The following is a 15,372-nucleotide window of genomic DNA, read 5'->3' on the forward strand; positions in this document are numbered from 1 at the left end:
ACCAGCTTTGCAAGGTCTTGATATATATATATGGCACTAGCTGGCCCTGCACGCGTTGCTGTGCGTTAGTCGGTGAGATGGAGGGTAATAGCCCCCCTTCAGATCCCCCTGAGCCTCAGAGTCCCCCTGAGCCGAGGCGAGATACTGTGGAGAGGGCAGGTTTCATCCCTGTGTCTCCCCCCCCACCCTGTTGTGACCCATTACCTATCCCTGCCCTCTATTTGGGCCCCTCCACTTGGCAATGTTGGGCCTTGCTGCTGCAAAAAGCCTGTTTTCAGTTCTGCTGAGGTCTTCAATACCTCTGCCGGATGGATGGATGTGAGTGGTGGATCTCGTGGTGGAGGCGGGGTTTGTGGGTGTGGTGTAGATTTCACAGGAAGGGAGGGGGTGTACTGTGGGAGGAAATGCACTTGAGGGCGCTGTTTTACTTTGTTGAAAAAGAGGTCTGTACCTGCGCAGGTGTGAGTTCTGAGGGATTTTTTTTTCTAGGAACACTTGGGGAGTGGGCTGGATCGTTGTGTCAAAATTTCAGAACGATCGGTCAAGCGGTTACGGAGAAAAGTGGAGCCCACACTTTCACGATTTTTACATTTATATATATATATGTGGCATTTATTGATTCCGCCTGAGAAACGCTCTCCCCAGCAAAGCCCAAGTGTGCCGTTTGGGTGATGACTCCGTTGGGAACTTGGGTAACCCTCCTCTCCCCCTCCCTTTCCCTTTATGGTCCTGCAGGAAGAACGGATCCAAGTGCCTGGTTCACTGCAAGATGGGGGTCAGCCGGTCGGCCTCCACGGTGATTGCCTACGCCATGAAGGAGTACGGCTGGAACCTCGACCGGGCCTACGACTACGTGAAGGAGCGCCGGACGGTCACCAAGCCCAACCCCAGCTTCATGCGGCAGCTAGAGGAGTATCAGGGCATCCTCCTGGCCAGGTGAGTCCAAAACAGCCAAGACGGCACCTCAGCGTCCCTGACAAGGGGCAGGTGGGGGGCAGAGGGTGTTTCATGGTATGCCAGTATTTGACTTCTTCTGAATTTCAGCTTTCACACACAGAAATGATAAAAATCCTTGCTCTCTTCGATGCAAAGTTCAGGAAACTTTTGGAGCTGCATTAGCTCTCTCTCTCTCTCTCTCTCTCTGTGTGTGTGTGTGTGTGTGTGTGTAAAAAGAGGGGGCATTTTGGGAGAGCACAAATGCGTAGTTTTTAGCTTAGTTGAATATATTTTTACCCCCTTTTAAAAAAAAGGTGGGGGAGCAATCAAAGCATTTTTTAAATGGGATAAATTGCCAAAATAATATGCGGTGAAATCAGTTGTGATGAAAACAAAGTCACTAAGAACTGTTGGTCAATGAAACCGATGGGGGAAATGGGGGGGGGGGACCCAGCAGGAATGAATTAAAACTTAGATCATCCTTTAAAAATGCTTTTTAGCTGTGTGCACTGTGTGTGTGTGTGTGTGTGTGTGTGTGTGTGTGTGTGTCCCCGCAACCTGCTTCCCCCCAAACAGCAAAACAACTTTGCTTTCTGGCTGGCTCTCCAGGGGGCTGTGTGTTGCCGATTCCCCAGGCTTCCACTTCCCCACCTTCTCAAGTTCCTTTTCTTATGCAAAACTGAAGGGGTTGTTTTTGTAATGAGAGACCCCCATCATCTGATTGGGAAAAGATGTCTCAATATGTCATGTGTCTGTGTCTGTCTGTGTTTTCCTTCTCTCCCCCCCCCTCCTTCCAACTGTACACATGTGTGTCCTCGGGTGACCTCCAGAGAGGGGAGAGAGACGGCATGTCCTGCCAGAGGGATCCCAGCTCACTGCCACGTGGTTCCCAGGTGGCTTTGCTGTGGATGTCGGGCCTTTTGAAAAGTGTGTGTGTTTGTGTGTTGGGGTGGCACATGGCAAATGGGCCGGGGGGGGGGGGGGGAAGGCTAGCAGCAGGTTATCTGCACCGGCCCAACTTTTTAATGTTTGGGAGGTGCTTGCAATGCAGACTCTACAGGGCACATCGCAAAACCCCAATACTTGGCAGTTGCTATAAACCACATTTCAAACATTCAGAGCCCTTTGTGCACAGCCATGATCCTTGCGATAAGCCTGCAAAAGTTGCATCCAACTACGCTCTACTCAAGAGTAGACCTGTTGGAGTTAATGGACCACAATAATAATAATATTATAATAATAATAATTTATTATTTATACCCCACCCATTTGGCTGGGTTCCCCCAGCCACTCTGGGCGGCTTCCAACACAATATTAAAATACATTAATCTATTAAACATTAAAAGCTTCCCTAAACAATCAGTTGTACCTGTTCTGTTCAGCGGGTCTACTCTTAGTAGGACTAAACCTTCGAATAAAAGCTGATCTCCCTATTGCACACTGCGGTTGAGGCATAGAAAATGAGTAGTTCCGAGGCTCTCCAAAGTATTCCTGAGCAATTTTATGACGGGATCCTGATGTGGACAAAGGGGTTTATTAACTTGTGCTTTTGAAATCTGTATTAGGCGATGTCAAATTTGCCCCGAGAGGCACAGGGGAGGCCTATCAATGGCTAAATTCTGCCTCTACAAGCAGCAACGCTTCTGAATACCAGCTGCTGGAAACCACAGGAGGGGGAGAGTGTTGCTCTTGTGCTTGAATCCTGCTTGGCGATTTCTCACGGGCACCTGGTGGGCCACTGTGAGAACAGGATGCTGGGCTAGATGGGCCATGGGCCTGACCCAACAGGCTCTTCCTACGTTCTGCCCCCATCCCACCCCCAAAAAGCAAAAGCAGCAGGTGGATGTTTCCAAATCATTGAGGTCAAGGAGGTGCTGGCATGGCACAATGGTGAGGTGTGGCATTATTTGGGCAAACCCCTTCTCAGGGATGTTTCCCTGTAATCCGAATAGTGAACAGGGGATACTGCCTTCAAACCACAAAGGTAAAAAGTGTAGAGCAGGGGCCAGCAAACTTTTACAGCAGGGGGCCGGTCCACTGTCCCTCGGACCTTATGGGGCGCCGGACTATATTTTGGAGAGAGGAAAAAAGAACGAATTCCTATGCCCCACAAATAACCCAGAGATGCATTTTAAATAAAAGGACTCATTCTACTCATATAAAAACACGCCGATTCCAAGACCGTCCATGGCCTGGATTTAGAAGGCAGTTGGGCCGGATCCGACCCAAGGCGTAGAGGAACCTGACTTCTGGATGTTTACCGAAGACCCACCAAGTCTGACATTCTGTTCTCGCAGTAGCCAGCCAGGTGCCCCAGTGCAAAGCCCCCCCCCCAGCAGTCTCCCCCCCCCCAAAAAAACCTAATGTTCCCCAGCAAGTGATAATCAAAGTTTATTTGTTTATTCCACAACCTGTGTGATTGTATTAAAAACAGCTCAAAAGTGGTTTACAGAAAAGATAAAACAACAAAATCAATTAACAAGATTAGCAGCCATAATTTAAGGCCAATACATGCAGAAAGACTTCAGCTGCCTCCACAGGAATTCAGTCACAAATCTGCAAGAGTGGAATATGGTGTTTTGAGGTTCTTTCGGGATTTAATATGTCGCCTGTCAGTATTCATGGCCCATGTGGGGTGGGCATGCAGGCTCTGTTCTCAAGACGTGCAGATCAGGTTGTTGCACATTGTAGAGGCCGCTTTGAGCACACAAATGGTAATAATGGTAAATATAATAAAGTCCCTGTGTCTCTGCGTCCTGTCCCTGTGTCCGCGCTACTGCGCATGTGCCCCACGGACACAGGGATTGGACGCAGAGACTTGGAGCACAGAGACCGGCCCCTCCTCCGCCTCCTCCCGCTGTCCCGAGTGGCGACGGCCTCCTCCACCTCCCTTCTCCTAAGGAGAAGGAAGAGGCCTCTGCCGCCGCCTCCCGCAGCACGCCTCAGGTAAGCACGCCGCCCCTCGCTCTCCCGCCTCGCCGCCCCGCGTCACTCCACCGCAGCAGGGAGGTGGAGGAGGCCGTCGCCACTCGGGACAGTGGGAGGAGGCGGAGGAGGGGCCGGTGGGCCTCAGGCGCTCGACGGAGGCGACGCCTGTGCGGTCCCAGGGCTTCCCCTCCGTTCCCGCCCGGCTAGCGCCCGTTTACTGAACGGGCTGAATGACACTAGTGGTAAATATAATTGTGCTCTTACGGGAGGCAATAAGTAGCCATTACAACAAGCAGCTGTTGACCAGCAGCTAAAAGTACTGTAGTCCGGAGAAGCCTTTTTGACCCCTGCCTTGTTTACCATCGCTACCCACCCCGGGGCAGATCATTTGCTGATCCACATTCATATGATTGGCTTTTGGGTTTCAGAGCCTGACTGTGCAGGGAAGGTTGTGGTTCTTGGCTTACACCTTTGCCCAGGGTGTGAGAGTGGGCTGTGGGGCCAGGGGTTTTCCCAGCAGCAACTGCTTCTTGATGCGCTGTCAAGCCACATTCCCTCCCACCAGCAAGATCCTGCTCCTATGCTCTTGGACCCTCCTTCCTCCCCAAACTCCCAGTCTCTCTTTTTTCCTGTGCAAGTTGTGGGTTTTTCCTTAGAAACCCTAACAAGAACTTCACAATAGACTGGCTGCTGGATCATACCAGTGACTCACGCAGCCAAGCATCCTGTTCTGGCAGCGACCAGCCAGGTGCCCCGACGGGAAGCCCCATAGCAGGAGCTGAGCGAAACGGCAACAGTCATCCCGTTGGTGATTCCCAGCAGCTGATATTCAGAGGCATAGTGCCTCCCGTGGTAGAAGCAGATTGTAGCCACCTTGGCTAGTAACATTTGATAGCCTTATCGTCCCAAGAATTTGTCTAAGCCCCCTTTAAAAGTCATCCATGTTGGTGGTATTATTGTTATTATTAATAATAATAATAATAATTAAATTTGTGTACCTGCGGGTCTCAGGGTGGTCACAAAATAAAATCACAAAATGCATAATAAAAACAAAAACAACCCAATAATCCCCCCCCCAAAAAAACATTTTAAAGGGGCATGGAATGTCAAATCAGCCCAAGGCCTGGTTGAAGAGGAACACTTTTGCCTGGCGCCTAAAGGTACAAAATGAAGGCACCAGGCAAACCTCCCTGGGGAGAGCATTCCACAAATGGGGAGCCACTGCAGAAAAGGCCCCGCTCTCGTGTTGCTGCTCTCCGGACCTCTCAGACGCACTGTGTGAATAATTCCATCCTTTTCTCTGTCCTGAATCCTTTTGTCTGGTGTTCCCAAGTTCTGTTATTATGGGAGAGGGAGAAAATATTGCATGTACTATCAACTCCCCTTATTTGCCTTTAGTTCTAACTCTAAAGCCCCAGATATTTATAACCCTGCCACAGTTAAAAGTTGAATCACATGGAAGTGATCCCAATCCTTGTGCCCCTCAGAACATGCCATGTACTGGTGGTGGCCCTTGGAGGAGTGCGGCCTGCTTGACACGCCTCCCCTTGGTCACCTCTCGCATGGCTGCGTCAGGAGGGCTGCTACCCTCTCTGGCGCGCAGCTTGCACTGCGATCTCCGCACATGAGAAGGGGAAGACAGAAGCAGCGTCCCTGGCGCTCTGGCTTTGGACGGAGTCCGTGCTCCCTCTAGGGGCCAGAGCTTGTAAGTTGTGGGGCAGACGGCACAAAACACCCACAGCAGCCAGGCTTCTGCCCTTCTTCTCATCAGCTGCAACAACATGTTTTTGTTCCCTGGAAGAGAGCTGCCCTCCGTGTCCCCGGTGGCAGCGGACCGATTCTGGGAACAGGTGGCTGAGCGGGAACAAAACCAGCATCTGACCAGAGACGGCAAGCGCCTGATGAGCATTGTGATTGCAGAGCCCCTTTGCAGGGCAAAAAACAACCTCCCTCCTCCTGGATCCCAACCCAATAGGCTATATTGAGAGCTGTTCCAACAGAATTGTGCAACTCTGGTCCTCTGTCCGTCATCAGAGTTCAAGGGCACTTTTCCAGTCAGGCAGAAACACTCAAGGAGGGAATGCCAAGCGGGGGCAGTAAGCGGGGGGTGGCCTGGGGAGAGTCCTGAGGGCCAGATGGAGAGGGCTGCAGGGCCACATTCAGCCCCCAGGCCTGAGGATCCCCCCCCCTCTTTAATAGGCACTGTTGATTTGTATGATACAGTGGAATCGCATGACCCTTGAGTCCTGGCTCTGCTTCCAGGAAGGGTGCTTTCAGCTGTTCTCCAGAGTCCTCTTCCCAGCTCAACAGGTGTCTCTGCTTTTGCACGCTGACAATTTGCATAATTCACGGAGGCCCATTCATTCTTTGGGACAGAACTCTGGTTGTTTGGGGGACCAGGAGAGCCGATTGCGGCCTAACCCCGTCTCAAAGGCAGCGCTTCCGTCCCCTCTCGTGAACTCTCCCCGTGCCGCTTCCCCGCCCCCTTTGTGCATTTTGTCTGGGCGGCTTTCAAACCCAGCGCTGATTCTCTCCCCGTCTCCTTCCCCGCAGTAAGCAGCGTCACAACAAGCTGTGGCGCTCGCACTCCGACAGCGACCTCTCCGACCACCACGAGCCCATGGGCAAGTCCGGGATGGAGGTCAGCAAGAAGGAGATCACCACGTCGGCGGACCAGATCTCGGAGAGCAAGACCTCCTGCGGCCACCACCACCACGTGCCCATGTCTCCGGGGCCCATGAGCGCTAGTCCGCCCACGGAACCCTTGTGCCACCTGGGCGCCGATGCCGCCGGGAACTTGTGCAGCATCGAGCGGGTGGTGCAGCTGGAGATCACCACGAGAGACTTCAATACCGAGCAGATGGAGGACAAGCTGAACTTGAACAACATCAACGGGTGCTCCTCCGGTTGCTGCTTGGGCGACTCAAAGTTCCCCCTGGATAATTGCAATGCCTCGGATGCCTTGCTGCAGCAGCGAGAGGCCTTGGGGCCAGCGGCAGAGTTTCCGGACTTGGCAGTAGACGACTTGGAGAAGGATGCCCTCAAGCAAGGAGACTGGAACATCCACCTTGTGCCCATGGAAGAGCTGGAGTCTTGCTTGCAGGACGTCTCCAACCATAACTCGCCCAGCCCCCCTCCTGTGACGTCCTTGCCGGAGGAGGCGGACTTTGGCGCTGACCGGATCGACTTCTTCAGCGCCTTGGAGAAGTTTGTGGAGCTCTCTCAGGACAGCCGGCCACGGACTTGCTCCCACTCCAGGACGGAGGATCAGGGGGGCGGGAGGAACGGTCTCTCCAAAGTGTCGGGGGGGCTGGAGCTGTCGCCCTCCAACCCCACAGAAGATGCTCAAGGAAGCAACTCCTCAGACAACTCGCCCCAGCCGTCCGAGGGGTCCTCGGTGGAGGAGGAGCGGCTGAAGGTACGCAAGGCTTTTCTGCCGAGTGTTTTGAAAATAGGAGCCCCGGCCAGAAGAGTCGAGTATTGGGAGGGCAAGAGGGGGATGAGGGAGCAAACGACATCGAGGCACGGGAAGATCGGGGCAGTGGCAGGAAAGATCAGAATATTTATGGGGCTGGGACTAAGGCGAAGTGACCCACTCGGAGGCTATCAAAGTAGGGGGATCTCGGAGGGGGGGGCATGTCACAGAACTCAGCAATGCTCTCCCCAATTCCTCATGCTGCTGTCTGCCAGATTTTAAGGTGTCCAGAATGGCTCTGATGGGGCATTGTGAGGCTTCTAAATGTGGCAGCCAGCAGGGTGAGGCGCCCTGGGGATGCAGCGATGGAAGTTGGGCCCTATCCTCAGAATCCCCTGCCACCACGCCATTTGATTCCCCTCCAAGCTAGAAAGGTGGTTAACTACAGAATATTCTGTCAAAACGCTTGCTGGACATTGGGAGCATTTTATTTGTAAAATTCTAACCCATTCTTTTTTTCTCTCTTAAATTTAAAGCTCTCCGAACCGAGCCGTTCAGGCGGCCTGACTCGCTCTCACTCTGAAAACGCCATCTCTGTGAAAGACATCATCACCGAGATCGAATCGATCCGCCAGGGGGCAGGGCAGGGACAGGCGAAGACGGACGCCTTGAACAATCCGGTCCTGGTGTCGAAGAGAAACACGGTCCATGAGCTCCCTGCCGAGTCGGCCTGGGAAAGCAAGCCTCGAAAAGCCGAGCCGGGCGAAGGCGGTGGCTCGGTCCCGAAGGAGGCGGCTAGTGAGCCTTTGAAACCGGACCGAGAAGCCGCTTCAGCCCAGCCGGTGCCTTCTTGTAAGCTGGACGTAGAAGACGGGAGCAACTCGGGAGAAGACTCGGCAGAGGGCCATCCGAACCCCGGGCCCAAATGGTGTCCTGGATCAGTACGGCGTGCCACCCTGGAATTTGAGGAGCGCCTGCGGCAGGAGCAGGAGCTGCTACACTCTACCCCCGTTGTCCTGCTACCCATCCGGAAGAACTCCAGGATCGAATCCCCAGCGGTGGCCGACCCCACAGCGAAGGGGAAGCACGAAGAGCCATCTCACGAGCAGGCCCAGTCCTCTGGGGAGAAGGTAGCCTCAAGAGCTGGGGGCGCAGAGACTGAGGCTAGTTTGAATCAGCCCCCCGAAATGCCACCGGCGTCTTCCCCCCCACGAGATGGCCTGTTGGCAGAGCTGGAGGGGTTGGCCAGGGAGCACCGCTTGGTGGTTTCTCTGGAAAGCCCGGACAGCCTCCCTGCCCCTGGCCTTCTGCTTCCAAAAAGGATTGAAATCATAGAGTACACCCAGGCGGTCAAGTTGCCCAGCCCCACTGGGCTGGGAAGGGGCCACACGCAAGATGAATCAGAGGAAACCAAGATGGCCACCACCTCGTTGGCGGTTGACGAAAACTGCAACGCTGCTTTGTGTTCCCAGAATCCCCCGGGGCCTTCCGAGCCAGAGAGCAAAGACTTTAAGAAGGCCATTTTTACCTTGGGTAGCCCTGGGGAAGATGCTGTCCGAGGGCCGGCTGACATGCGCACCTCTCCTCCTGCGAGTCGGGCAAGGTGCCCCCCTCCGCCGCCCTCCAATCGCCAGCCCTTTGTTTGCTTGCAGGGGGTCACTCAGGACAGCACAGGCACCGACCCTCAGCCGGCCCCTCTGGGGGGATACGCTGGCAACGGACAGTTTGCCTTTGAGGAGAGGGGAGGTGCTCTGCGCCGGAGGAGTGAGGGCGCTTTGACCCACTGGAGCCCAGAGGACTATGACCCACACCCTCGTAAGGTGGGCGCGGGTGCCAACACCGTGGGGGCTGCTGCCGCACCTCTCCTTCGCTGCGGCCTTCCTCACAGCTCCAGCAGTGACAGCATCAGAGAGCTGAGGGGGGACACAGTGAGGCAGTGGGCAAAGGACCTTGAGGCCCGGGTCTGGCAAGCAGGCCTCACGCTCCCTTCTCTGATGAAGCGCTCAGCATCGCTGGCAAAGCTGGGCGGCCTGAACTTGTCGAAAGACGACTTGCCCTCGGGGAACCCCTTCCCTTCCAGTGCCAGGCCAGCCGCTCCGGAATCACTCCAGGCCCCCTCTGGCCACGGGGAAGCCCTCTCGCTGGGGGGCCTAGCTTTGCCAACGCCAGAACCTGCCCCTTCGTTGCCCGCCCCCCAGCCCACGGCACATTTTGTCGAGCAGCTCAAGATGGCGGCTGAATCCATCGCCCTGAGCAGCCCCGTGGAGAGGCCTCTGGCGCAGTATGCCAAAGAGTTCAGCCTGGCCCGGCAGCTTCCGGGCGCGAAATTGACTAGCCCCCCAGAGGCCCCGCTGCCAGGGTTGTTGGCGACTCCCCACCCGCCCCACTGGTTGGCTGTGCTCCCCCGGCCCCAGCAGGGTAGAACTCGACCGCCCAGAAGGCTGAGAAAGGCAAATGACAGGAAACGAACCACCAACCCGTTGTACAACACCATGTGAACTTCAGCCCTCGTCTCTCTCCCCTCTCCTCCCCACACAACAACTTGACTTATTTTGCAACACCCTTGTCGTGTTTTCTCCAAATGGGGCAGATGTAATATATATTGAAACATGCACTTTATTGGTTTAATTTTTATATGTTCGTTATTTTTTACTGTTTTGTTGCATGTGGGTTTTGAGGTGGCTGGTTTTCATGGTTCTCCCCCATCCCACCCCCCTGTGCAAATGACTGCAAGATCACAATTCCCCCCCCTTTATTTAAAAAAAATGTTTTAAACCCTTAACAAACCTCAACATTTAATTTTTTTTTTTGGGTCTTAAAAGAACACCCCTCCTTTAAAACAAAAGAGAGAAGGGAAGAAAAGTAACTGAAATGCTCTCTTTCATTGGGCCAAAAGAAAGATGCACTTTTATTGTTTTAAAAAAATTACAGATTTTGTGGGAGATGGGGATGCAGAAGGAAGAAAGGAAGACAGGAGGGAAAGGGAAACCATTGGGCGTGAGGGGTGTTCTCTTAAAACAAACTTCATTCTTTTTCGGGGGTTTAACCCTTTCATTACTTGAATAAAGCTGGGGGCCTTTTCAAGAATATGGCCATATCATCTGTTTCCTTTCTCCTCTTCCACCTCTTCCTTCCCCTTCTTTCCTCCTTCCCCAGTCCTGGAATTGCCTGGCCTTCTCTCCCTGCTCTGTCTGATACAATCCAGAAGCTGACTGGTTTATACAAATATATACCCCCCCACCCTTTGTGTTCTTCTCCATCATTCCCTGACGCTTCTCGCGGAAAGGGTTGTGTCTCTTACATTGTACATAACAGACCTCATGTAGATAACTCATGTTTGGGGGGGGGGCATCGGCATCTTTTCGTTTTGTTTCCAGAGGAAAGGGGCGATCGGGCATCTCTTCTGCAGACTGGAAAATGGATTCACCTATTGAACATCGTTTCCTCTGCGGTTGTTGTTGTTAATCTGCAAACACATTCTGGAATGGGCTTCACTTCTTTTCCCTTTTCCTCTCTTCCCCGTTATTTCTTTCTTTAAAAGGTGATTGTTTCTGTCAGCTTGTGCCAAATGTATGCATGCTTCTCTCTCTGAAAAGCAAAGAAATCCTTCAGCTTGCCTGACCTTCTTGTTCCCAATGCATTGTCTACAAGGCACAACTGCCCAGGCTTTTAGCAAGGACATCTTGCTAAAAGGACTCCCCGTCTTGCGCACACATGTGTGCCCGTTCTATTTTATTTTTTCTGGAGATCAGGGTTTCGGTTGTTTTGTTTTTTTAATGTCCTCAGCAACACGCCCCGGTTGTGCTGAGTTCTGCGGTGCGCCAAGACCCCGTGTGTCAAACTGTGGTCCCAAACTAGCGCCTCTAAATTTCTCCATGTTTTTATGGAGGAGACTTTTTACACCTTACCATCTTCTGGTGCACCCAGGAATCTTTGCAGGAATAAAATAATAACCCTGCTTCCTAATGAGAAAGACGTAGGCCCTTTTAACCCCCTTCTCTTAGGAAAACAGCTGCCAGGGAGGTTGGCAAATGCTGCAATATAGGAGAATATCATGAAAAGGTATCTTTGGGACGGGGTGCTTTCACACAAGCCGCCTGTAGGTAAGAGAGGAAGGAGGCCCCTAAAACTAGCCGGGGGGGGGGGGCTTGCTGCCAGTCAAATATCCCTTCCAAAGTGGAAAGTGCTTGCTTATCATCACTGCATGTTGACCTTTGCCTTGATTCATTTTTTAAGCCTCAGCAAAGACGGATGCTTCTCAAATGTGAATCGACTAAATTCCAGGCGGATTTACTTAGTTTTTTCCAGACCTCACAGGGGTGTTGAGTGTGTGCCTCCCTCCCTCTTAAACTTCCTCCTCCTTGGCCCCTTTCCCTACAGCAGGATCGGGCCTCTAGTGAACTTTGCAAAACGGAGGGTGCTGTAAAGCGTAAGGTGTTTTGCCCTGACTTTTTGCTGAGCAATTCTCCCGGAAATCGGGCTTTGTATGTTGGTTTTTGCAAAGTGTCTTTCTGATGACTTCTCTGTCAGAGCCCCAAGCCGAACTAGGAAACTATTAATGCCTTTTACCTTCCATTGCTTTCAGAATCCAGGGCTGGCACTGAGGCCTCTTCCAGAAGCCAAATCTGTGCCTTCTATCTCATCTTTGCCAGGAGTTTTTGTTGTGTGTGGGGGGGGGAATCCCCCCTTCTCTGTTCCCCCTCTTAATATTAAACCCCTGCTCTTCAACTTTGCACTCCATGACCGATCCCAAACTGCCACGTTTATCAAAACTGGATTGCTTAAATGCATTGTAGCTGTTGGCAAGTTTTGTTCTTCTGTATGCAGATCTGCTTGTGGGAAGAAGACAAACTATACCACTGGTTCAAAGCATGGCTGTTTGTTTGTTTGTTTGTTTTAGGGAAAAAAGGGCATTTTCAGTCTTACTCCAATGTATAAAGTTGATGTTTTCTTTCAGGGCGTCTTCCCCTCTCTCCCCCACCCCGCAATTTTTTATTTTTTTTATTTGGTTGCCCTGCAAATGTCAAAAATGTTCAGCATCATCTCAGCAGCAACTCCCCTGTCTCCCAGTTTCCAGCTCCAGTATACCTAGCTGTATACTGTGAGATTTTGTTGAGCCTTGCGCAAAGAGAGGGGTGTGGGGGTCTGGGTGGGTGTTTCTGTGTGTGTGTGTGTGTGTGTGTGTGTGTGTGTGTGTGTGTGTGTTTTGGGTCCTTGCTGATTCTGTATGTGGACAAAATGGATCTATATAAATATATATAATATTTTCTGTACCATTCATTCAGCTGAGTCTTTATCCCCCTCCCCGTATCTCCCAGTGTCAGCTGGCTCTCTCTCTCTTTCTCTGTGTGTGTGTCTCAAACCCACCTGGCTTGTAAGAGAATGATTTCACCCTAAACCGCAAAACTGGCAAACCACCACTCCTTTTGTTTATTTTTAAAATTGGCAGGATGGGAGTTCTGTCTTCCTTTGATGCCTCTCCCCTTTCTGGGGCCTTTGCTTTTTCCTCCCCCCCCCCCAAACCAAACAACTCAGCCTTGGGTGGATCTCTCCCCCATCCGCAAAAAATTGCCATCTTGACACTTGTCCAGAGCCAAAGGGCTAAAGGCGGGGGGGGGGGGGGAATCACTGTGCTTAACTCTGCAAGTCGCCATTAGATGCCCCCTTTGGAGCAATGCTACTCCCCTTCCAAAAAAAATGGCTTGTGTTGGGGAATATCCCTTCAAACCTCAAAGGAGACCTCCCCCCACCTGCCGCTTTCTTGATTTCCCAGCCCAGGTTAAACTCTGGCTGTTGAAATGGGCTGTGCCTACTGGAATAGCAAGCCCTGTTGCGGAATCCAGATATCCATGTTTCGCACTGATAGGAGGCCTTGGTGCCTTTTTTTGGGGGGGGGGAGCTGTCTTCAAGGCTTTCTCAGCCACTTCTGCTCCAGAATTTGGCCAAGAGCGTCGTGGCCTCTCGTCTTGATCCATCTCTCTAAACGCAGCCCTGTCCTGCGGGGATTGTGGCTGTGGGTGTCTTTCGCAAATTTGGAGCCCTCCTGCAACGGCTTGGGGAGAAACACCTCCTTCTATTGCTGGTCTTTTCTTTCTTTTTTTACATATCCTCCCCCTGCCCCTTGACCTTTGCTCTCCACCCACCCAAGAGTGGCTTGTACCATAGACTTTTGCCCGACAAAGGTGTTCGGCTGTTTTTAAATGTGAACTACTGCGTTTTAAGGGTGCGGATTCAACGTTCTTGTTACTGAATAAATTTTTATTTTGAGAAACGAGCGTGTCTTGTCTGAATCGGGTTGCGGGGGGTGTTCATCAGTGGCCACAAAGGAAAGTCAGGACCCTGGGTGGTTGAAGGAGCAGCAGGGGCAAGCCACTCAAAATTGCAGGTACCACCTAACACCAACATTTCTAAGTCCTCTGTCTTTTAGTGTGGCAGCCCCTACACTTTAGAACTCCCTGCCCATTAGCACCTGCTAATAACATTCTTCTTTACACAGGCCTACCTAGATGTTTATTAGGGACCCAGGTGGCGCTGTGGTTAAACCACTGAGCTTAGGGCTTGCTGATCAGAAGGTCGGCGGTTCGAATCCCTGTGACGGGGTGAGCTCCCGTTGCTCGGTCCCAGCTCCTGCCAACCTAGCAGTTCGAAAGCACGTCAAAATGCAAGTAGATAAATAGGAACCGCTACAGCGGGAAGGTAAACAGCGTTTCCATGTGCTGCTCTGGTTCGCCAGAAGCGGCTTTGTCATGCTGGCCACATGACCTGGAAGCTGTACGCCGGCTCCCTCGGCCAATAATGCGAGATGAGCGCGCAAACCCAGAGTCGGTCACGACTGGACCTAATGGTCAGGGGTCCCTTTACCTTTTTAGCTAGATGTTTAGGAAGTTGAAGCAAGTTTTAATCCGGTTTTTAGTCCATTTTTTATATATATACATTTCTTGTTTCATTATTCTTGTTACTTTTTCTCGTTTTATTCTTTTTGTAAACCACTTTGCGGCGGTTGTTTTTAACAGCCGAGGGGTGTATTTACGAAATAAATTATTGTAATGTTATGTAAACCACTTGGTGAGGTCCACCTGAAAAGCAGTATTATCAGTCATGTAAATAAATAAATTTTATTTATTTCATAAAATTTGGTATATTGGCTGGTTGTAAATAAAAAGAGCAGGACCTCAGAGTGGTTTACAGAGGGAAGTTTGCGGGGGGGGGGGCAGGAGCAGATGGAGCTGGACAACCTGCAAAGGGAGACTCTGATCCTATAGCTCCACTGTCTTGTGCAATCTCTTCGGGAGAAGAAAAGGCTAAGGAGTAAACTGTACAAATCAGGAGTGGTTGGATGGTGACTTGTAGGGAACTCTGGCAGCCTAGCTGGTGCCAAACCTCTTGCTCTGCTTTCCTTTGGACCACATCAGCAAGGTCAAGAGGGGGTGGTCTTGTCATCTGGGACTGAAACTGCCTTGGTCGCACTGGTTGATGATCTCCGGCGGGCTAGGGACAAAGGTGAGAGTTGTTTCCTGGTTCTGCTGGATCTCTCAGCGGCTTTTGACACCATCGACCATGACGACCTTCTGGACCGTCTAGAGGGCTTGGGAGCTGGGGGCACTGTCATACAGTGGTTCCGCTCCTTCCTCCTGGGCCGTGTTCAGAAAGTGGTGGTGGGGGATGAGTGTTCAGACCCCTGGGCTCTCACTCGTGGGGTGCCTCAGGGCTCTGTCCTCTCCCCCATGCTCTTTAACATCTACATGCAGCTGCTGTGAGAGATCATCAGGGGGTTTGGGCTGGGTGTTCATCAGTATGTGGATGATACCCAGCTCTACCTCTCTTTCAGATCAGAGCCAGTGAAGGTGGTGAAGGTCCTGTGTGAATGCCTGGAGGCGGTTGGAGGATGGATGGCGGCTAACAGATTGATGTTGAATCCTGACACGACAGAAGTACTGTTTGTGGGGGACAGGAGGCGGGCAGGTGTGGAGGACTCCCTGGTCCTTCAGGGGCACAGTTACCCCATTCAGGACCAGGTCGAGAGGGGGTGGTCTTGTCATCTGGGAGCCCAGGACCCCCAGGCTTGTGTCCTGGAGAGGTCACTTTGGTGCTGC

The 15,372-nt window shown here is 52.1% G+C and overlaps 1 protein-coding gene across 1 annotated transcript in view; it reads left to right on the plus strand.

Moving 5' to 3' along the window:
* The window catches only part of SSH2 (slingshot protein phosphatase 2), a 74,268-nt gene extending 60,718 nt beyond the window's left edge, over nucleotides 1-13,550 (plus strand). Inside the window, exons 12-14 of the mRNA XM_088657986.1 lie at nucleotides 740-936; nucleotides 6,418-7,282; nucleotides 7,816-13,550. Of these exons, the coding sequence (XP_088514112.1) occupies nucleotides 740-936; nucleotides 6,418-7,282; nucleotides 7,816-9,777 (3,024 nt within the window). The 3' untranslated portion in view covers nucleotides 9,778-13,550. The remainder of the gene's footprint in view (nucleotides 1-739; nucleotides 937-6,417; nucleotides 7,283-7,815) is intronic.
* Nucleotides 13,551-15,372: the final 1,822 nt, after the last annotated feature.

This window comes from Zootoca vivipara, chromosome 14, assembly GCF_965207765.1.
Source record: "Zootoca vivipara chromosome 14, rZooViv2.hap1.1, whole genome shotgun sequence".
NCBI lineage: Eukaryota > Metazoa > Chordata > Lepidosauria > Squamata > Lacertidae > Zootoca > Zootoca vivipara.